Source organism: Corapipo altera, unplaced genomic scaffold (assembly GCF_003945725.1).
Source record: "Corapipo altera isolate COAL_440 unplaced genomic scaffold, ASM394572v1 22b, whole genome shotgun sequence".
NCBI lineage: Eukaryota > Metazoa > Chordata > Aves > Passeriformes > Pipridae > Corapipo > Corapipo altera.
Window position 1 is genome coordinate 20,090,272 of NW_020884876.1, and position 22,525 is coordinate 20,112,796.

The following is a 22,525-nucleotide window of genomic DNA, read 5'->3' on the forward strand; positions in this document are numbered from 1 at the left end:
TGCTGCATTAATATTAAACAGCTAGTGTAAATTATAGCCAGGAGCAGCCTTTTTGACTGTTATCAGAAACCTACATGGCTGAAGTAGATTTCTATGCAATCTCTTGTTATCTGTTGTAATTCATATTACTCTGCCCTTATCTTTGTCCACATTGGGCTTTTTTTGTTGGGATTTCTGCACACAATGAATTACTTCTAATGTAATTCAGACACTATGATTGTCATCAGTACAGTCGAAAAATTCCTAGTGGGTGGGATAGAGAAGAAGACTCAGCATTTTGAATATACTTTCCCTGTGTAAAGATCCCACAACGAAATTGTCAGCTCCCCTCAGTGTTACCTTCATGTAAGGTGGCTTCCTTGCCCCTCTAAAATGCTTGTTAGTCAGCAGATGTGCTGCCCCTGCTGAGTGTGGTGGGGAGAGTTGGGTTGGGTCTTCACTCGAGCAAGAAAGAGTGACTGGTGGCAAAAAGTACCAAGCACCAGTGCAAAATTTGGCCACAGCCCTTGCAATGAGTGTTGCTATCAGTGCTCCAGATTTCTGACCCACAGAGATAGCTGAGGCTTTGTCTGTACTGGGAAAGTAACATGCCTTCCCTTTCTTTTACTGACTCTAAAGTAGATTTTGGTGAAATGTATTCTGGTTTACACAGGCAAAAGGCATACAGAATTCAGACCCATGGCTGTGTGACCAATAACCCTTGCCTCCAAAGGTGTTTCTCCAATACCAGGACAAAATTGTGTCCAGAGTCAGAACATTACTTTTGGAGTACATACTGTTAGTATGTTCCATGATTTATGAACTACTTGGATTTATTTTGTTTGTTTCAGGATTCAAACCACCCTCCAAAAGTTTCTGAAACAAATGCACCTCATGCTGTAGTCCTGCATGATTTTCCTGCAGGTAAGTAAACATGAATATTCTAGAAGCTTGTTTTACTTCAAGACTTTCAAATGGGAATTTTCTTAGGAATTAGAGCTTAAAAATGGTGTGGAAGCTCAGTCTACAGCATCTGCCTATAGAGTTGCTCAAATTAATGAGTTTACCTGTAGATGGGCCAAATCTTTCAGTTAAAGCTCACTGATTTATCAAGTATAATTAAGACTGTTTGAAAACTCATTCTGTTATTGTCTGTGGTATTTATATTAAGAAGGTTTTGCTTAGAGAAAATCAGTGAGTGTGGCAAATACTGTTAACTGAAATGATGTTGTCTTACAGAGCATCCTGATGACTTAGACCTTCATTCTGGAGACATCATTTTTCTTTTGGAGAAAATCGATACTGAGTGGTACAGAGGAAAATGTGGGAATTGCACAGGGATATTTCCAGCCAACTTTGTTAAAGTAGTTGTACGTAGGCTTTATATACACTGCTACATAGATCCTATTGCATTTGTTTTCTGGCTCTATTTTACTAAGTCTCCTGTGTGTTTAACTCCATTCTGTATTTAGATAATCTCTTATCCCACTGGCAGTACAGAAGACATATCAACTTGTTTGTGTGGTATTAGGAAGATACTTGATTTGGCATGACCAGTTTGTGTTATGGGGAATATTTTGCTCTTATTTTAAAGCCAAGTGAGAAAATCATTGCCCTTATCAAATTCTCTTTGTTTACTTGGGTAGTTTCTCAGGGTCTGCAGAGCAGATTATTTTTTGACAGCTGCCTGTAAGAATCAACACTCAGTAAGATGGTTCCTTTTGGTCCCTTCCCCCCAGTCCCCAGCTTCTCTCATTTTCTTGTCCCTTGAACTGCACTGGAATCACCACTTTGCTAGCCATGTAGTGAAATAGGTCAGGGCAGCAATTTGGCCCAACAAAACATGTTTGTTTTTTTCTTCCTGGAACATTGTTTTTTCCAACAGGATCAATTTGCCTAAGTGGCTTACTAAGAAGCTGCACAAATGGTTATGCTGGCACAGTGCAAGGAGATTGTGTTGTTGCAAATGAGCAGCTTAAAGCAATCCTGTTACTGAATGACACTTGACAGTAAACGGAAGGCAAGAACAGGTGCTGTTTTGGGAGCCTAGTAGCTATTAATCGAATGCCTTCTCTTTAAAAGAGATACAGTATGGTTCTCTGTGTCAAATGCTGGGTCAAACCTTTTGCAAGCCAGAGTCTGAGATTGAGGTCCATTTTGTGACAGTGGAAAGGGCATTGGGCTATCCACACTGGCCATATGGCTATGGAGGAATGCCAGACCGACACCAGGATCCTGTGGAGGTGCATGGCCTGGCATTAAAGACAGTTAAGTGTCTATGTCGAGCCGGGACAGCTGGCAGAGATGAGCACTGCTGCCACATGGGCAATACCAAGGATTTGGTAAACATCAGGAAGTGTAGGCTGTCTGTCTAGTTTGTAGTGGTGTTATTAAAGAAAAATTGATGTGAGAAGTGCTGAAGAATAAAAACTAAACTCAGTAGTAACAGATCCATGCTTGATTCACTTTCATGAGAAAGATTTGTTAGCTAAATTGATTTGCTGCTTCTACACAAACCAACAATTTAATTTAAAAGCTCTCGCTCCTACTGATGGCTAACAGAGAAAAGGTTTTATGTTAAAGCAGTGGAATGAGTATTTGAGGTCAAATTCAGCGTTGATACGGACAGATACAAGTATATAAAAGCTAGGGAAGATGCATTTCAGGTGTCTGTCTAAGTTGTAAAAGGTGGTTACCCTTTGAGAGTAAAAATCTTTTGTTTCAGAATATTTTTTTTTTTTTTTTAAAGACAGCGCAGTACATGAGGCTAATTTGCTTGAGTGAATTCTCCTCTTAATTCATGTCAGATTTAATCTTGATACAAAGTCTCCGTACAATGTGCTACAGTGTGGTTTACAATATTGAGCTGTGTAGTAGGTTAGGTCTGGACACCAAACAATAATACATAGTTACTACTTCCCATGGAATCTTCAGAGCACCACAGATACCAGCCCCTCTTGCAAGAGCACTGCAAAGATTAAGTGTGTTAAATTTCCTCCAGTCCTTCACATAAGCTAATGAAAAATTCTTGTTGATTTTATGAGGACTGGCTGATACAATAGTGAGCTGTAAACCAAAGCTCCTCGCCAGAGTCTCTAGGCTTGTAGTCTTCCACATCTTACAGATCATCCTTCATGTCACACCAAAAATACAATTGAAATTTTCTTATGATAAAGGGCTTGAATGTTGTCTGTTTGATATATCTGTGTATTGATTTTCTAAGTTGTGTTTCTCCAATTCAAGTGAGATTTGCGAGATGCATTTTTGTTTGGAGGACAGCTGGCTACCAGAGCACAGAAAGGATAAGTGTAAACAATAATTTTGTCTATTGTGATATATTGTGCTAGCAAATAATAGAGAGCACTTACCAGTTGAAAGTTGGGAACTAAATACAGTAACATGTAGTAGCATCCAATCACATATTCTGTCAGTCATGCCACAAGTAGAAACAATAAACCAGCTTCATAAAAGAAAACATTAAATATTGCTCCTTGTTTGCATAAGATTAGAAATGAGAAATCAGGCATAAACCTCCCATAATTTACATTATTACGGTCATATATCAGAGTATGCCAATGACTACAGAGCATCACACATCTGAAAAACAGATTATTTTATCCAGTTTCAAGTTTATTGTGGTTATGTTCCCATTAGTTTGAAATGGACGATTTAACTTACTTTGTTGTCTTATTAGATTGATGTTCCAGAAGAAGCCAACAGGAAAAAAATACCCTCTTCATCACAATGTATTAAGTGAGTCAGATAAATCTTATTTTCTTTCTCATGTTGATTTACAAGGAAGTAAAAAGAAACATCAACTGTGAAGCAGGTGCTATCAGCACTGAAGTTAATATAGTCAACAATTTATTCACCAAAATATATTTTGAAAATTAAAATATGTTTTAAAAAACTGAGTACTTGTGATGTTTCAATAAGACTCATATTTAGGTGAAAAAAGCCTAAAACCTCACTTTCATGAAAATTGATTACGAAAACCATGAAGCAATCTGATTAACTTAGCAGCACTGTACGCACCCCTCTTTGCTCCAGGCCTTGCTCCTTTCTTCCAGTATCCTTATAAGATGCAACATGGTAGGGCTCCTACTCATTTGAAAGAACAAGATAAAATGGGACAGAATATAGATGTACTTTAAGAGATAAATCTATCTATCTGTCTGTCCATCAGTCCTTAAGTGTATAGCTGTACGGGTGAATCTGAAGTTCCGCAGATCAAATTATCAAGTGTATTTCCAGCACTTTCATTTCTGGTTTTCAAACAACTTGTACTAATATCTGTGGGCAAGAGACAATTTTTCATGCTATTTTTTCTCAGTGATGATTTATTGGATTTCATAATCATTCATTCCAGCAATTAAACCCAATGCAGGCAGAGGCAGGAGCACCTAGTATGAGAGGGATCATTCAGTTTGTTCTTTTGATGAAGCTTGGTTTGGCATAAACAGAATTTTCTTTTTAAAAGCCGCTTCTGCAACTTAGAAAGAAACACAAAGTGCTAGCTCTGTCCCAAAAGACACATCTTTGCAAAGATATGAGTGGGGGACAGGGGTGGGAAACAAGCTTCTTACACTAGTTGTATGCCATGATGCTATAGAAAGAATTAAAGCCTATTACTTGCTCTTTTTTCAGCATGGTATTTCTGATAAATATTTTCTTAGTGTAACTTCTTAAATTTAATTTATTAGTTTGTTAAATTGTTAAATCTATTTGAGTCGGGGGGAAAAATAATTAGTTTTTTTCAGTATTATACCAAAGTATGCAAAATTTATTAGATGCATTGGTGTTCCTTTCTTTGATAGGTAAGTTATTTCCCATATATATCCTATGGGGATATATTTTACAGAATAAAGTATGTAAAAGAAGATAGTTTTTATCTTCTTCCTATGAAACTTTTATGTATTTGGGACAAATATACAGCACCCACCCGCCACCCATGTTTGATTACATCTAAATGGGATGCTAGCTCGAAAAACAATCAGACTCTTGAAAAGAGTGTATCAGGACACTTACTTGGATATAGGCGAAGATATGAAATGGGACAGATGGCCCAAACCCAAGGTTTCTTAGTGTTGTTTGGAAGAGAAATAGGATCTTCTGCAAAATACTCTTAACAGCCAGGAATTGGGATGCAGAAGTTGCGTCTGGCTCAACCAGACTCCGTACTCATCCTCCTCAGAAAGCAGATATAAGAACCAGGGCTAGACCCCAATTATCCACCTGTTCTATCTTCAGTGCATTCTTTTATCATTTTAATTAAACTATCAAATGATATGTTGCACCACGCTGCCTTGTTATTAAGTGGACAGTAATAATAATAAAGACACAAAGTAATTTTCTCTTTTGTTTGTGCAGAGGTCCAAGATGTCTAGCACGATTTGAATACATTGGAGATCAGAAAGATGAGCTCAGTTTTTCAGAAGGTGAAACTATTATCCTGAAAGAATATGTAAATGAAGAATGGGCCAAAGGAGAACTCAGAGGCACATCTGGAATTTTCCCCTTGAACTTTGTGGAAGTAATTGAAGATCTGCCTGGAACAGGTATGAATACATCTGCAAAAATCTTCAAAAACATTTTGTACTTCAGGCATATAGGCAACATATAGGAGAAAATTCCAGAAGAACAGTGAATGCAGGAAGGAGGTAGAAAGAGAAAGAAGACAGGTTAAAAAAAAAAATCAAAAATCTTAAGAAGCTATTCGTAATAGTCACTTCAAATATCTAAAGTCCCTATTGTTATTAACGATTTGAATAGTCACTGCTGCTATTCTAAGTTGTGCTTTACTTATGTAGGTACAGAAGCAGCACTGAAGAACAAGGTGGAGGTTTCTTCTTCCCTTCCTCAGGTAATAAAATTTCATAGGTTAGGGTCAGAATTTACATAGCAGTTTCATAGATTTACAGAGACATTCTGTTATAATGCCAGATTAGCTGGATGTAACACAACTCCCACAGCACACAACGCTGTGTGGTCACATCTTGAATTCTGACATTTGGCCTAAACTGATTGAATTCATAGCTGGAAAAATTAAAATAAGTAAAGTTTTATCCTTTATGCTTAATAAAATTCTTGTTAGCTCTATTTTAAGTATTGCTGCAGTGATCTAATTTTGAATTTATTAATCCTTCTTCCTGCCACCAGCAATTAAAAAGGATGTGCCTGAGCCAAGATGAAATTCTGTGGTGGTAATTGCTGAAATGCCATTCTAGTGTACATCTGCAGCAACACTTGGGAGAAAGTCAGGACACCCATGTTCTGTACAGCTGCTTTCTGCACTATCCATCAGCTTTTGGGCTCCATTTATGCTTCTAAAATTAATGCATTTCCTCTGTTCACTTGAATAGAACAACAGATGCTCGGTACAGTGGTGCGAAGCGCTTCATGATTTTACAGCAGAAACCAAAGACGATCTATCCTTTAAAAAGGGAGACTACATCCAAATACTGGAACAAGTAGATTTGGAGTGGTATAGAGGAAGACTAAATGGAAAGGAAGGGATTTTCCCAGCAGTTTTTGTTCAGACCTGCTCAGGTACAGTGCTCCTACTAAATGGCAATTCATTATTCCTTGGGTTGTGACAGTCACAGCAGAGTTCTGGGAGAACCCAACTACTCCACTGTATTAGCAAGACACACACCACCACAGTCTTTAATATTCTAAAGCTAAGCTAAGTTTCGAATCACCTCCTCTAATAATGGCAATATAATGTTCTAGTCAGTAAGTAATGTGGGAGGTGACACAGACTTCTGGGATGTTTTAAAGTGTGGTTTGGGCACAGGCACAACAGAACCATTGAGCCACCTTTAGGAATAAATCACAGGTGCTGCCTCATCTTCAAGCACAAAGAAAAGAAGACAGCTCTTATTAGATATCACCACTGGAAAGTTCAAGTAAGTCAAATTTAGTCCTCTTGAAAGCAGAACTGTGAGACTCTGTTAGTACTGTAAAATGAACTGGTGTCAGTGGAGTTTTTTATTCCAGTAGAACAGTGAATTTGTTACAGCAGTAGCAATAACATTTGGACACCCTGTAGCACAATAATGGGGAGAAGGCATGAGAATGAGAGGGAACTTCTCCAGAAACAGAGATTTATTTCATGCCAATCCAAATAACTTCTCTTGTTCGTGTTCTGCAGCCAGGATAGAGCTGTCACAGTCTGGGGGAGGGAAGAAAGGAAAAGCCAGAGCTCTTTATGATTTTCATGGAGAAAACGAAGATGAGCTTTCCTTCAAAGTAAGTATCTCTCTTAGACCAACTTCCAAGAGGTCTTACACTCCTTAAGAGTGCTAAAAAATAAGATTCATCCACTCTTAAAATAGGCTTGAAATAAGAAGAATGAAGCACATAGAATATGCATACATATTAACACATTTGATAAATGGTCTCTCTAAAAAACACTTTTTCCCTTACCACTGCTGTTTCATATTGGCAAAATCTTCATTAAAGACACCGAAAAGAGATCAGGAGTTGCAGGATAATAGTGAGAGTGGTAGTGCTACAGCAGCCAGGCCTCTAAGGGACACCAAGTACAGCAAAATCTTAAATCGGCAACACAATACACAGTTTCTGTGCGAACAAGGGGAAAAATTAAATACTTGCTGGATGCCCAGCATGAACAAGAAACAGAGTGCCCTTGAGATTCAAAGTCCTGATTTAGGTAACCGTGTCCTCAAAAGCAAATTTCTGAGAAACAGCAGACTTTCACAAGCAGGCCCAAAAGTGTGTCTTATCAGTTGAAACACACAATATATTCTAAAACTAGCAAAATAGTTCTAGCCTTAGCAGCATGCAATGTTGAAAGGATAGATGATTCTTTAAAGTAGAAAAGGGGAACAATGGTACAGAAAGAAGGGCCAGGGCCATAACAGTACTTCTGATGAAGAGTGTGGCACGAGACAGTGAAAACTGGAACAAGGATCAAACACAGGAGCTGCAGTTTAAATGGCCGCACTGAGCTCTCAGATTATTGCTTTTCCTTTCTGGGAAAGGAAAGTTTCCAAAGAGAATAGGAAAGTTTCCAAGTGCTAGAAAATATTGAGACTAAAAAAAAAAAATCTTTCCACGATTTTAAGAAGAGAAACCCTTATAACAGAGCGGGGAAACACACGCAAATAACAAGTGGTCTGTGAGGCAGCTTTTAGTGTATCTGCCTACCTGGAGAGCTTAAGCAACTCAGGAAGTTATCCAGCAGTGCTCTTTTGCCCCTCCAAAGGTTTTTCCCCATAGACAAATATTTACCCTAAGAGAAGCTTCAACTGGTTTTGGCATACAATCTCCAAGAGATGTAACCAACAGAAGAGACTGGCCACATCCTACTTCTCTTCTATTTGATTGATATTAATTGCTTCTAAATAAGTCCAGCTATGCATGCATTAACATTGCACAGTAAGCTGTACTGACTCACATTACTCCTTCTCTTACAGGCAGGTGATATGATAACAGAGCTGGAATCTGTAGATGAGGACTGGATGAGTGGAGAGATACAAGGAAGGTCTGGGATATTTCCTAAGAACTTTGTTCAGATTTTAAAAACACCATGAAGTGTTGCCTCTTTTTGTACTCCCTGCATGTGGGAGAGAATGTTTTCTACCCTAAAGGCACAGCAAAGGCATCAACGTGTGTTGACTATCAATGTTTTGCACTACTTTTTCTAGACAGTCATACTAGTGTCTTTAAGTCAAATAAGAACATTTTAGTCCTTTGTGACAGTGTATGTAGTCATGTTTCATGAATGCTCTGAGAGCAAAACAAGCAGGATTTTTAGCGGTTTCCAACTAGGGGAATATTGTGGTGCAACACCATTTTAACTTATATAGCATTCTAGTATGTTTACTATCTGGTATTACATTTATCCTGCACAAAGTCTGCATAAAGTAAACCGCTTTGGGCTTCTTTAAAAACTTTTTAAAATCCAAATTTAAAGAATTGTTTTAATATATAATTACAATGCTCAGTATGTAGATGGAATTTGATATTCGGGTTTCATTACTGCTTGAGTTCCACATTAGCAGTAGAATCCACTTGTTTGTTTTATAACTTAGAGGACAAGAAAAATAACTGGTATTTCATAGTAGGAAGGTATCAAATCTAATACTGGTAAGAGGGAAAACTCAGAAATAAATCCTTGTGTAGTATTCTTCCTTTCTTAGCCCAAGCTGCTCATACAGCAAGATCACAGAAGTAAGATTTTTAAGTATTATGCCTTTTACAAGTACTGTTTAAATTGGTATGAATCATCTTCAACCTTCCTCCCTTTACCCAAAATACTTTCCAGGTACAGGTTTAGATTTTTCTACTGCCCACTGTTCTTCAAGCACTATCATGTCCTTCTTTCCCAGCTGAGGATAGTTGTGACAGACAGCGTTTACTGAGCTTTCTCAGATCCCATCCATGGAGTAGCTGCACTATTCCAAATATTTGCCCCTCCGCTCCCGTCATGAAAGTGGAAAACCAGTCTTCAGTCAGTCTGCATTTCATTTGTCACTCAAGCACTGGAACATACTTCAGTAACACTATTCCTAACCTTAACATGAAGGGTATTATACAGCCTTGGTTTTAGCTTTCAGCAGACGTGGGAGTAGTTTCCAGTTTGTTACCACATACCAACTGTACTGAGCATCATCATAAATGGTCTGTCAAGACATTAAGGAAAACATGCCTGGCAAGAGGTTACTCCAAGCAGCTCTAACCAAGGCAATAAGTAAAAAGTAGCAGTGTGGCTTGACTGACAAACTAAGACAGACATGACTGAGGAAGCTTCACATTATAGGAACTTGTGATAGTAAGTTAATTTTTGTAACACTTGGCTTCTGACAAAGTAGTTAAATGGCATCTAACTCCATCAGACTGGAATAGAAAACATTATGCTGCAGTTGGCTCTTTCACTGCTCACAGTATTCCATCATTTCTGCACTATATAACAAAGAGAAACCAGTAAGCTGTTTGCACGAGTCATTACTTCAGAGAGCTGCAGGTCACTAGGTATCAGGATACCCTCAACAAGACTTTTCTTCATGAGACTGGCAGTTCATCTTGCAGGAGGGCCAACAGCTGAGTGGTGAATGGAGACTGGAAACTAGGATCATGATTGACTTTGAGATAGTTTTGACTTGGTCTTTCTACAGCTTTATCAGTATGAGCTCTAAGCATCACAGCAACAAGTCCCTGCTGCTACAGGAGATCAAGGTGTATCTAAGTTGATGCCTAAGCAGGCTGGTAAGGGTTGCCCTTCGCTCCCTGTTACCATCACAGCAGGCAGAAGCAGGCTTACAGCCAAAACTGAATTGAGGAACAACTCCTGAGCGGGGGAATGGGCATCCAGTCCCAGTAGCTGACTACAGCGCACCTGAAACAAGCCTGAGGAATGTGCAGAGCAGACATGAGGTCCTCAGCACCATTTCACTCAGCAATCACAATTAGGCCACAGAACTTGCACAGACACAGGCATTTTCCCCCTGAGCTTTTTCTGTTGTGTATTTAACCAATACCATTTCCACAGCTGGGAAATGAAGATCACACAAAGTTTTGATGAGCTGAGACTTCTACTTCCATTAGGTTATTAACATTATAAAACAGTTCTAAATTATGTGCCATTCTAGGAGGGAAAAACTATTTGTACAGCTATTATTCAGTTTTAGCATCCCCAACAAGCCTATCTGGAACTCCTGTGGAATCAAACTTAGACATAAATCACTGCCCAAGTTTTCCTGCCAAGAGATTCTAAAACTTCTTGTTTCTTACTCCAGTAAAACACCATCTCCTAGAGAAATCCAAGGAATACCCATGCCCTCCAAAGATATAGTATATCAGTATAGCAGTAGGTGAGAGTTAAGTGTATGATGTTTACCTATTGTCTGGCAGTTTTCTAAAATTTTGATACAAGTCTTAAAAGTAGAACTGATTTATTTTTTTCTCTCCATTTCCTCATTCCCATTTTTATAATGTGTATCGACCAGTTGTTTTTGTAACTTCCACTGAATGTTTCAAGGCAGTGCCTATCCGTAGACAAGACCACTCTGCTGTATGTTAATCATCTCCTCCCTGTGGGGCAGGGCAGGGAGAGCAGCAAGGCCTTCTCTTCACAGCACCGAGTGCCATCTAAGGGCTGCTCGCATTGCTGCAGGCAGCTGAAACAGCGCCTTTGTGAACACTGAAACAAGTGAGATGCTTGGCTTTTACAGGAGAGGGTTTTCTTAAGACAATGCCCAGCACCACCATGAGACTGCCTACAGATCATAACAAAATTCCTAAGGTGTACAAAAAACCAGGAACGAGGTGGAGCACAAATCTTAACTGCAATATAGTAGCAAATTTCAGCTGTAACCTTGAAATATAGCTAGACCTGTGTGCGTTAGCATAATAAGAAAAGTCTAATTTGTCAAAATACTGTTTGACCCACCCTCTGGAAATATCTTCAGGACGACATCTTTGTTCTGTGTACAATTAACAGTGTCCTAAATATACCTTTGTTAAGTCCAGTAAGTTTGTTATGGTACCTCTGTAAATTAAGAATGTATTTAACCAATAAAATTTTTGTAATTAAGTCATGCTGGCATTTTGTCTTGTGCTGTGGAGAGCTGAGCTTTCCACTTGACAGTTTTATGGATCTCATTCTGCTTACATATTTAACCCCGCTGCAAAGAAACACCCAACCCCCAGACAAATACCAATAATAATCAGACAAATAATATTGCATCCATTTTCAAGTAGTCCAAACCCCTCAGAAAATCTGGATGGTTTTAACAGTTTATTCAAGCCTTTAGACTCAGGTACATTCAACACTTACCACCTGCAGAATCTGACACTTGCTACGTGCAGCAACCAGCTGTCACTGCAGGGTGTCACACAGTGTGACTCTCGCTGTGCCAAAATTACTTGTACTGATGAGCACTTCTGCACGTGATTTTGGTGTACTCTGCTGACTGCTGCTTTCATACACCATGATTTTTCAGCTGGTATTTGCTGAGAGAATACAGAGGATGCAGAAAATTTTCCTTCCTGCTTGCTTTTTCCCCCATCTGAAATCCCGATACAAAGCACACATTCATACATACATACATAAATACATACATACATTCCCAGAGCCCCTACACAGCAATACTGGCAGTCCACTGTTCAAAAACATAACATTAGAAAGCCTGAAAAAAGGCAAGTTCTTGTTCTTTCTCGATATCCTTTCAGACTAGACTTTTTTGCAACAGCTCCTCAGACATGCAGCTGAAGGAGAAAGTAACAATATCCAAGACATTCAAGTTTTCAGAGAATGAGTGCAGAAACCACCTTAGGATTCCCAACTCTCCCAGCCTACAGAGAATACGGGCCAGCTGCAGGCCCTAATGATTTGTTTGATGGAACCACTGCTAAGCAGAGGAAACAGCCAACACACGGCTGTTCATAATTGACAGCTCTGACAGTCCTTATGCCGATCCAGGCCTGGAATAGATACACACACACATCTGCATGTGCACAGCTGCGCTGGAACGTGCTGTAGTAGGTTGAAGGCTTTCCAACCTCTCACCACACTTACCCTACATCATGGTTCATTCTTTTAACTCTGGTGAGAAGTTCTCATTTTTGTTAGAGAAGTGAAGGTGCATTTGTTGCAATTTATGGCTTCAAAAATACGACTGACTGGGACTCCTGGAGGCAGACGACACCTGCCTCAGCAGTACTAATGGGAAGAGCAAAAGAGAGGGTCAAAAGCAGAATGATTCCTTTCTTCCGTCACAAGATCATGAGTGCTGAGCACTCACTACACTTCCACTACACCAACTGGAAAAAGCAGAACGCATATTAAATTCTAACCTGGAATGACAACATGAAATCACATCACCTGCAGTCCTCTGAAGTAAGTTTGAAAACATCAGTTTCATTTTGCATATGATTTGGTGCAAACCAGAATTACCAAATAGCAAAAGGTGAAAATCCCTGACAGTAGAGCCCTCACGGGTAGCAGGGCCCCCTCCTTTTCCCTTAGTAACTTGCTGAAACAGTAATATTTCACTGTTTTCCCCCACTTATCCTATGCTATATGACAGCCAACTGCGAGATCTACAGCTCTCAGTGACCTCCCCATTTTGTTCTAAGATTTTAAATCAGAAACTTACCAACATTTTCACAGGACTAATTCTAAACAAAACGTTCATAGCACAAAAATCTCACCTCAGTCAGAAAAAACACTCCTCCATTTTGAAGCCTGAGCAAGAAAAAATGCTATCAGATAATAAACAGTCTTAAAATTACCCAGCAGATCCCTTAAGTATGCTTTGTTTTCAGAACACAGACTGTTGCCTTTTTACGGTATAATTTTTCCCCCTAAAGTTTCACAGGTTTTTCAACCATGATTAGTTACCCCTCAGTTCTGACAAGACATTAAAAACCAACATGCAACCCCCTACTGCTCTTGAGCATGCTCTGCATTTCTGCACTGCTCAAAACAAACACTGCTTCCATAATCATAACTACAATTTTAAGATATTTAAACAACTTCTGATTATGGGAGATCACATCTATCCCACAAGAGGTTGTATTAAATTACCACGAGGAAGCTTAAACATATACATGTAATTTTTAGGCAAGTAATCCAGATAAATCCTCAAGACTTCCCTAGAATAAAAAATTCTGAAACAGCGAAAAATTCTGAAACAGCAGCCACCTTATCCCTGTACAACGGCTCCTCTGTGAGGCACCTCTCATTAATGCAACCTCTGCACAGATACCCAAGATTTCTTTTGTGAGGACCAGAATTACTGGAAAAACCAACATACAGAATCCACAAAAAGGACAACCTCCCTTCCACTCATCTTGCAACACCAATCACGAAAAACACCAGTCCAACACAAGTCTTTTTTTTTTTCTTTTTTTTAAACCAAGGCAATAGGTTTACCTTACTGAAAACCCATCCATGCATCCAGCACCAATGTTGCCCAGTAGCAATACAGGCAACCAAACATTAGTTCTGTATATTAAAACTTTTATTTTCCACCAATTTTTAGTTTCAGACAGATTCTTGCACGGGCGGCTCGTATCCATCAGCTCTCTCCACTTTAGTGCCTGCCTCGTCCCCAGAGGGCTTTCCAGCACCACCACCTTCACCATGCAGCTCCATCAGCTTGCCCACTAAAAAGAAGCAGCAACATAAACAGTGAGAGATGCACCTGTTTAAACAGTGTAAATTACTCAGTTGCTCATCATACACGAACCACCAGAACATTTCATACAGGTATGACCAAGTCCATTCCAGAAAGCTCATGGAAGGAGATGGTGCTGCAGTAACTGACGGTCAGACGGAAAAAAGACTGAACTAAGTGCAGCATAACACAATTACAGATTAAACTTTTTCTAAAAAGATTTGGACTCAAGAACCTACTACTGCGTTACATGGGAATGTCAGAAAATGGGAAAATAGAATCATTCCATGTCATTTGGGACCGAAACATTTTGTCATCATTCATTCCCAAGGTAAAGCCTTTAAGCATTCAGCAGCAGTTTCAGGTGAGAATTCAAAAAGCTCTGAACTCAATGCTCACTGCTTTGCTTTCAATCCCGGAAGCCACAAAGTCAGACAAGAACACACCAATTCAATACTACAGCTACATAAGTTCATGATGCTGCTGTAACATCTTTATCCGAAAGCAAACACATTTCAAGTGACTGCTTCCCACATCCTTCTCCAGGAACACTGAACGTCTGCAGTAACTGACTTACATTCAAACTTGGGCTTCTTCAGCATCTTAACCTTGCGCACGTAGACGTCGTGCAGAGGGTAAATGGACTGACAGGCCTTCTCGATGTCCTTGCCAATGCTGTCTGGGATCCTGAGAAATCACAGAGCACAGCAGTGCCACAATGTTAAAAACTCTGCCTGCTTCTTCACCAGCAACACAGGCTTAAAAAATCTTTAAGAGTACAAAATAATCTATATAAGTTCACATCATTAATGCAACCTTCACTCTGACATTTTTCTTCAAGTATGTTTAGATTCTAAGACATTTCCCTTGCAGTGTTAAAAGGAGCATAGGGGAAGCGTGCTCATTTTGACAACAAATCTCCAATCAAACTTTTGGAAGCAAATATCACACTTTGGAAAACCTTCTTATATCAGAACCCAGAACACTCACAGCCCCAGTTGATGAGAATTACAACTTTAGTCTGCAGAATCACAAATCCTCTGGAGAGCACGATTTTACATTTATGCAAATGTTACAGCGGGTACGAGTCAAACAGGATGCAGAGACCAAGAGAAGCTATCTGCAGAAAATGGCCTTTGGCTTTCCAACATGAGGTCTCTGCCAAATGGCACAGGAAGCACCGGCATTCTCCAAGTTCTCAGCACCAACCAACCAACAACTATTGAAACTGTAGGGGAGAAAAAGAGAACACAGTCAGAGCTTACAGCTTATTGACAACTTCCTTCAGGTCGTTGGTCTGCACCTCCCGGGTCATGATTTCCATCATCTTTTTACGGATCTGCCGGACCTGCTGATGCTGGGCATAGGAGGTCTTGCGGATCTGGTTATTGCGCTTCTTGGTGAAGCCCACGCAGAAGAGGCGCAGCAGGTAACCGTCCGTCGTCTTGACATCGACGTGGGCTTCAATCATTGTCTGGAAAAGAAAGAGACATTTACCCCCACATGACAGAGAGGTTCCCCAGCCCCTCTAACCTGACATCATTAACACCTGCCGCTGCCACCTCAAACACAGCTTCACAACACCCCAGTGCTTCCCCCCTTCCTAAGGGCTCCGGCAGGAACACAGACCTTGCTCTTTACACACCTGCCATTTTTTGACCATGGAGCACATTTTGTCCCGGGTGAGGTCCATTCCATGGAAGTTGGTCAGACAATTTTTGCCCTGAACGTCCTCAGTGATCAGTTTGAATTTACGGAAGGCAACCTCATCATTCTGCAGGTCAGCCAGACTCACTTCGAACACGCGGCCCTTTAGTCCGTCAGAGGCAATTTCTGTGTGATGGAACAAAATAAAATACCTTTTATTAACATTAGAAGCGCACTGTTCAAATCAGGTACCAAATTCCCATTGGATGTTTTCTAATGGTGGTGATCACAGAATCACTAAGGCTGGAAAGGCCTCCAAGATGGAGCCCAACCCCTGGGGATGCAATGCCAGGGCCTTGCAGCGCTGCAGTTCATTTGTGTCTTGAGCCAGACCAAATCAATTCACAGAGCCAAATACCGGGTTTTGTTAACTCTGGGATGAATCTTTCCAGACGACTGTATCAGATGGGGGACATGAACATCAGTGTGCTGCAGACTGCACCACATGTAATAGTTTGGGTTGTTTTAAGTGGAACAGGTTCCGGAGTATTTGGAAATAATGAACAGCAATGAAAAACAAAAAAGCCACAGCAGAAATGAAACATCAACCAACACCCCAGTCATTTCACAGCTCCCCCTCTAACAACCATTTTAACACTGGCTGATTCACACTTGGTTTACAGTGACCCTTATTTTACTTGTTTCATGTTACAGTTCAAAGTAATGATCATCTTCATAAACGCAGTACAGTGTAACTATTCAGCCATTCTGCACAGCTAGGCTTCCAAAAGTACTGTTACCCCTATCCAGATCCCCCTGCATCCCTAACACAGGTTTCCTTTTCCTAAGGTGTGCCAGATCCTATAAAAACAACTTTACCATTCAGTGATACGCCTACACGTACACACACTCACATTAAATCAGCAACTCCAGCAATCTCTCAACAGAGATGAGACACCTTTACCCAAAAGCTTTAAACTTTACATGCTGGTCGTTATGATCCTGTTATGATCAAGGTCTCCTGTGGCACTGTCCCACATCTCCCCCTGTGACAGTCAAAATGAATGACTCCTTAATTCTTAACTTTTCTCCAACCCACTAGGTTACCACCAGAGCAGCTCATTAGAAACTTCAGGCCTATCCTGTCCTCCCATGGTTTGGTTTCTTGTACGAACAAGGACCTCACCATATGAACTTCCTTGCAACTAAGCTCATTTATTCAAACAACTTGCCCAACTCAAGAAAACTCACTTAAATCACCCAACTGAGCCAGAGATGCCTATTTTTTTTTTAACTTCCAGATTCGTATTATTACGAGCAAACCCCATTTGTCAGCAGTTCTTTAATCGAGTCCCGCTTGGAGCCAGCGCACGGAGGAGACACATGCCCTCTACTGCACAACCCCCAGCTACTCACTAGTTCCTTGGGTCCTGGTGACAAGTGTCTTCCCGATGTTTCGGATATTAAACATCGCCGGTGCTTTGACATCGTACCAGTCCTTCTTGGAGAAAGGATCGACCCTTAAATCGAATGTAGGAAAAAGATTTTTTAACCGACTTTCTCAGGCCAAGCCGAGCTTCAGTAAAACCTCCCTCCCCACATGCCGCCTCTCTAGGCCCAGGCCCGCCCGGCAGCCGCCATGACAGCCCGGGCCCCGCTCCAGCCTGGCCGCCGCCGCCATCCGCCCCGCATCGCCGGCATCCCGCCGCCGCGGCGCTCCGCCCGGCGCCCCCGGGCACCGCCCGCCCGCGCCCCGGCCGCCCTCACACTTTCTTCTTGGCGCCCTTCTTGCCGCCCTTGGTGAGGCGCTTGTTCTTCCCGACCGCCATCGTCCCGCCCGCGCCGTGAAAGGGCGGGGCGCGCGCGCTCCCGCGAGATTATACGAGACCGGCGCTCGCGCGAGACCTGCGAGCACGGGGACGCCTCGCGCCGGGAGGGGCCGGGCGGTGCCCCCCCTCCCCCCCCCCCGCCGGGCCGTACCACGGCGGGACGGAACCAACGGCGCGGGGGGGCCGGGGGAGCGCTCGGCGCGGTCGTGCCCGTGAGCGCCCCCGCCCGGCACAGCTGCGCCCTGCGGAGCGCCCGCACCGCGACCCGGAGATCGGGGACCCAAGAGCCACAGAGACCACGCTCGCTGCGCCGGCTCTGCCCGGGCGAAAGGTAGGCGCCGTGGGGTAAAAAGTTGCATCTTTTATACAGTAAAGTTTACCCGAACCCGCCTATCTAATACATATTCTCCGCCTACCTAATGCGCATCAGTTACGTTTCCTTCCTGATGCCTTCAAGCTGAATTATCTGTCCCCAGGCTGAGTCTTCTCGCCTTTTGTAGACGTAACTGGTGTCGTTGGATAACTTGTACAGTAGAAGTTGCTTAATAAAGAAAAGAGCTTTTGTGTTTTAAGCGTTGTGTAAGATTACGTCATACAAATAAATATGCATTAGGTAGGCGGTTCATGTAAACTTTATTGTGTAAAAGATGTAACTTTTTACCCCATAGTGTGCTTGATATGTGGAAACCTTCATCTAGCACCCTGCCCAGAAAGCACAGAAAGCAGTGTCTCCTTTCTAAACTAGTCTCTGTGTCTGTGTTTAGAAAGCTCCCAAAATTGGCAACATTCCCATGCCATGGGGTGCCGGGGGGACAACCAGAAGTTCCTGGTCTAGGCTTCCCCAAGTGCCTGGGCTGATGGCTCCTCTTGCCACAGGGCAGCAGGAGGCTCCAATCAGCCCACCTGGGATGGTGGCAGGGATGAGAGAGGGAGATGCAGTGCCCAGGACAGCGCCAGGCAGTCGGGACTCCCTGGGACAAGAATGGACCACAGGCTGTGGTTCATGAATAGACATCACAGCGACCTTTGGGAAGGATACACCTGAAGGTCTGCTGGGTAGAAAAGGCTCCAGCACAGGTACCTGTGCCATGCCAGCTAGAGTCAGCCCATTGCCAGACATCCAGGCTTGTTCCTCCTCCTGCAGACACCATCCCTTTTCCACCAGGACAGCGGAAAGCAGAGGGTGTCTGGAGGGTTCTGATAAGAGTCCCCATCCTCCTTCCATGCCCAGCAGGAGCAGGGTATTGTCAGCATCTGAGAGTCAGCAAGGGGGCTGTGCTGACCTTCCCTGTCTGCAGGGTTTTGGCCTGGTGCCTGAGCTGTTCCCACTGCAGGGGCCGTGCACTTTTGAGGAGGATTTCTTGAGAGACTGTAGAAATGCCACCGGAGCCCAAGGCAGGACCCTCTGCACTTTCATTGTGGCGAGTCTTGGAACTGTGACAGCTATTTTGGGGAAGGTGGTGCTGAGGACCAAGTGTACCCAAGGCTGAAGGACATGGTGGGCCTGGGACAGACAAGGGGCAGCTCTGTGCTGTCCTGGGGGACAAGCAGGCCAGGTGACGGTGACACACACTCAAAAGTGCATCTCAGCCGCCCACGGTTCTAGATCTGAGGCCCATTCCTTGTCCTCCTTGAATCACTGGTGGGCTCAGACTTGGCTGTTCATGTGGGAGAAGGGCAGCTGAGGGCTCCTGTGCACGTTCTCCCATTTACCACTTCCCATCACAGTCTCTATCGTGTCTTTGAAGAGGACGATGGAGACCACTTGCACCCAGTGGTGACAGCCTCTCCCCCTGAACGGGACATGCTTTCCATGGCGGTCCATCAGGATGGTCAAGGGAAAGGAATGGGTCTTTGATAGGCTCAGACTGGCTTCTGGTTCTTTGCTGTTCTCTGCCTCAGTGGAGTGGCTGGGAGCATATGAGGTAGCAGTGAGGCAAAATGCACTTCCCACGGGTATGAACTTGCCTGCAAGGGGACACAGGGAAAAGGGATGCATAGCTCCTGAAGCACTGCAGGACAGCTGTGGATGTGCCATGTGTTTCAAGAGGAGCAGGAACATCGGTCAGGTCCCCTTGAGGTGATGCTGACATCCTGTCCCCACCAGGGAACTAGGTATCTTGCCCTGCCACCCAAAGAGGCCCAGGTGTCCTGCCTCTCGTGGGACGGGTGACCAAGCCAGGATGCATGATCCAAGGCAACATGGGCAGGGGACACCAAGGGGATGTGTGCAGACAGTCACGTGGTTTGTTAATGACTACCTAATGACCTTGGGGGGGGCCAAGAGGGTGAGTGGGGCCTCCTGGATACCTGTCTCTTCCCAGACATCCACTGGACCTTGCTCTTTGCTCTTCTGCCCCTCCTCCTGGATCCTTGCCCATTGGGCCCAGCTGGGGCCAGTATAAAAGATGTGCAGAGGAGTGGGAGGGATCCCGGAGACCTTGAGGCCATAAGGGAAACTGAGGCGCGCACACAGGTGGGGGTGAGGGATGTGCAAGGGAATGTCTGTGGGAGGGGGCTGTGAAGAACCCAAGCATCCTGTGGGAGAGGGAGGCTGTGTATGGCGTCTGGGCACTGGGGCAGGGACCCCATCCATAGGGGACCCAGGGGTCTGGGGAGCAGGTAGGGGGTGTTCTGTAGAGGACTGAGGCTTCTGGGGAGTGCATAACTCAGGTGTCCGTGGGGTATTCTATAGTGTCCAGGCATCCAGGTGAGACACACAGATGGCCCATTTGTCCAGCGGTGGGTCCCCGTGCATTTAGAGGGGATTTGCAAGGGACCCAGGTGTTTGGGAGGGGGAATTTGTAGAGAAATCAAGCATCCAGGGTGGGGTTTCCAGCTGGGGGCCCAGAAGTCCAGATGGCCCTAACCCTGCTTTCCACAGGTGTCCATGGCAGGCTGGGTGCTATGCATGACCCTGGTGCTAGCGGCACTGGCAGGGGTGGAGGGCGAGAGCCGCTATGAGAAGTTCCTGCGGCAGCACGTGGACTACCCACGGACATCCACGCTCGCGGCGCACCGCTACTGCGAGACCATGCTGGCACGCCGGCAGGTGACGGCCCAGGGGAGGCCCTGCAAGCCCTCCAACACCTTCGTGCACGCGCCGGCCCAGGATCTGGTGGCCGCCTGCTCCCGGGAGCCTGATGCCTCAGGGTTCCAGAGCACCCCGACAGCCATGGGCATAACAGCCTGCCGCCTGCGGGGGGGGGACACCCGGCCCCCCTGTGCTTACCGCGCCCGGCAGGTCCAGCACCACGTGCGGGTCGCCTGCCGGGACGGGCTGCCCGTGCACCTCGCCGGCACCTACGCGCCCCCGCAGTGAGGCTGGATGTGTGGGGGCTGTAGGTGGGGATATGGATCCTCCCTCCCACTGGAGGCTCCATTAATGCCTGAAATAAAGGAGGTGTCACAGGCCTGGGCTCCAGCATCAGCTTCTGGGGGAATCGTGTGATCTTACACCTCTCTGGTGGCCCCTAAGCCCCTTGGGTGCCCTCAACCCTGTCCAAGGTGGATCTAGCCACCCATGTGCCTTATAAACCCCTTTTCCCAGCATCATGGATGTCCCATGGACCCCTAGGGTGTCTGACCTTTCCTGTGCCCTCTCTTCCTTTCTTAGTCACTCCACAACTCCTCTGGGTGCCCCATAACCATCCCCACTCCCCCAGCCCAGGGTCCCCCTGATCTCTTGGATGTGCACCCAGCTCTCTCCCTCAGTATCCTCACCCTTCAGATATCACATTGCTTTTCTGGATGTCCCATACCTCCCACAGGGTCCCACAACATCCCATATATCTGTCCCATAAACCATCAGGTGCCCCACAATCCCCTCTCCCACATGCCTCTGACCCCATCTGTGGCTGAAGCTGCTTCTGGGCCCCCTTGGCACCCCTATGGGACTGAGTCCTAGCTCGGGCCATACACAGCTCTGGATTATCACCCCACACACTGAACACACACAATACACATGAAACATGCACTGTGCACACAACATACAACCACATTCACAACACAAAACATAGAACACTCACACCCCTGCTCCTACACCTAGCACACCTACACACAGTACGCACACACTACACGTACACACATACACAAGTATTTTCTTGGGTTTGGATGGGATTTCATGCGTTTCAGCTTGTGTTCATCACCTTTTGTCCTTCATTCCTCCCCGTCAGTACTTACCAGTACACCTATAATCTCCCCCTGCCTGAGCCTTCTCTTCTCCAGGCTGAACAGTCTCTGCTGTCAGCCTCTCCTCTGATCAGAGATGCTCCAGTCCCTTCATCATCATCAACCCCTTGCTGGACTCTTCCCAGCATGTCCATGTCCCTCGTGTACTCCTGACATCCAGGTGCTGTGCTGCTGCAAAAAGGCAGCCCAGATGCACCCAGAAATTGTAGCTGAGGAGGAAAAGAAGTGCAGCGAATGGACTTCCTGATCCTTTTTTCATTGCTCCCTCTCCAAGATAGCTCTTGCTCATGTGCCTTGAGTAACTCAGCTGTTCTTTTTCTGGAATTCAGCAGAAAGGCACTTTGAGGGCCCTCCATGGACTGGCGAGCTCCAACTCTCAATGCTGCCTGCCCCAGTGAGAAGAGCACTACTTCCTGTGCACTGGAGAGGAATTGGGGTATTTCAAGGACATTTGGGGCATTCCTGGCCCAGCAACTTCCAGCACTCACTTCTCCACCCTGTGTTTTAATAAATCATTGCATTTATTACTTAATTCCTTTCTCACTTAGGTACTTTCATGTCCTGCATATCACAGCCAAATGTAAAGTTGCGAGGTTCGTGGTTGATTCTGCCTTGTAACACCACAGGGAGACACAAACTATCATTTCTGCTTTGTGAGTGAGAGTTAAGCGGCTTTCCTAAGGTCACAGAAAAAGTCAGAGACAGGAGCTCAGTTCAGACCTCCTCAACCTG

At 44.2% G+C, this 22,525-nt stretch overlaps 3 protein-coding genes and 1 non-coding gene across 8 annotated transcripts in view; 2 read left to right on the top strand and 2 right to left on the bottom strand.

Moving 5' to 3' along the window:
* Nucleotides 1-11,543, top strand: part of SH3D19 (SH3 domain containing 19) — an 87,061-nt gene extending 75,518 nt beyond the window's left edge. For all 4 annotated transcript variants that reach the window (XM_027635884.1, XM_027635888.1, XM_027635885.1 and 1 more), the window contains 8 exons: nucleotides 831-903; nucleotides 1,219-1,349; nucleotides 3,674-3,732; nucleotides 5,350-5,537; nucleotides 5,790-5,842; nucleotides 6,342-6,528; nucleotides 7,133-7,230; nucleotides 8,421-11,543. In XM_027635884.1, coding sequence (XP_027491685.1) covers nucleotides 831-903; nucleotides 1,219-1,349; nucleotides 3,674-3,732; nucleotides 5,350-5,537; nucleotides 5,790-5,842; nucleotides 6,342-6,528; nucleotides 7,133-7,230; nucleotides 8,421-8,537 — 906 coding nt within the window. In that variant the 3' untranslated portion in view covers nucleotides 8,538-11,543. The remainder of the gene's footprint in view (nucleotides 1-830; nucleotides 904-1,218; nucleotides 1,350-3,673; nucleotides 3,733-5,349; nucleotides 5,538-5,789; nucleotides 5,843-6,341; nucleotides 6,529-7,132; nucleotides 7,231-8,420) is intronic.
* A 2,405-nt stretch (nucleotides 11,544-13,948) lies between these two features.
* RPS3A (ribosomal protein S3A) lies at nucleotides 13,949-17,676 on the bottom strand. Its single transcript, XM_027635889.1, has 6 exons — nucleotides 17,541-17,676; nucleotides 17,190-17,293; nucleotides 15,772-15,959; nucleotides 15,392-15,600; nucleotides 14,704-14,813; nucleotides 13,949-14,115 (listed from the first exon to the last, which is right to left on the bottom strand). Exons 1-6 carry the CDS (start codon nucleotides 17,600-17,602, stop codon nucleotides 13,994-13,996), a joined length of 795 nt encoding a protein of 264 aa, XP_027491690.1. The 5' UTR covers nucleotides 17,603-17,676; the 3' UTR covers nucleotides 13,949-13,993.
* On the bottom strand, nucleotides 14,382-14,451 carry LOC113943949. The gene has a single exon (XR_003526518.1). It is a non-coding gene; the product is annotated as a small nucleolar RNA SNORD73 (small nucleolar RNA).
* A 152-nt stretch (nucleotides 17,677-17,828) lies between the features above and the next one.
* LOC113943896 (ribonuclease CL2-like) lies at nucleotides 17,829-21,015 on the top strand. 2 transcript variants are annotated; one of them, XM_027636259.1, is made up of 2 exons: nucleotides 17,829-17,933; nucleotides 20,487-21,015. In XM_027636259.1, the coding sequence occupies exon 2, from the start codon at nucleotides 20,493-20,495 to the stop codon at nucleotides 20,922-20,924; it is 432 nt and encodes a 143-aa protein (XP_027492060.1). In that variant the 5' UTR covers nucleotides 17,829-17,933; nucleotides 20,487-20,492; the 3' UTR covers nucleotides 20,925-21,015. The 2 variants fall into 2 exon arrangements, with proteins under 2 accessions (XP_027492060.1, XP_027492059.1); XM_027636258.1 differs by lacking the exon at nucleotides 17,829-17,933 and adding an exon at nucleotides 19,946-20,078.
* The last annotated feature ends 1,510 nt before the right edge of the window (nucleotides 21,016-22,525 follow it).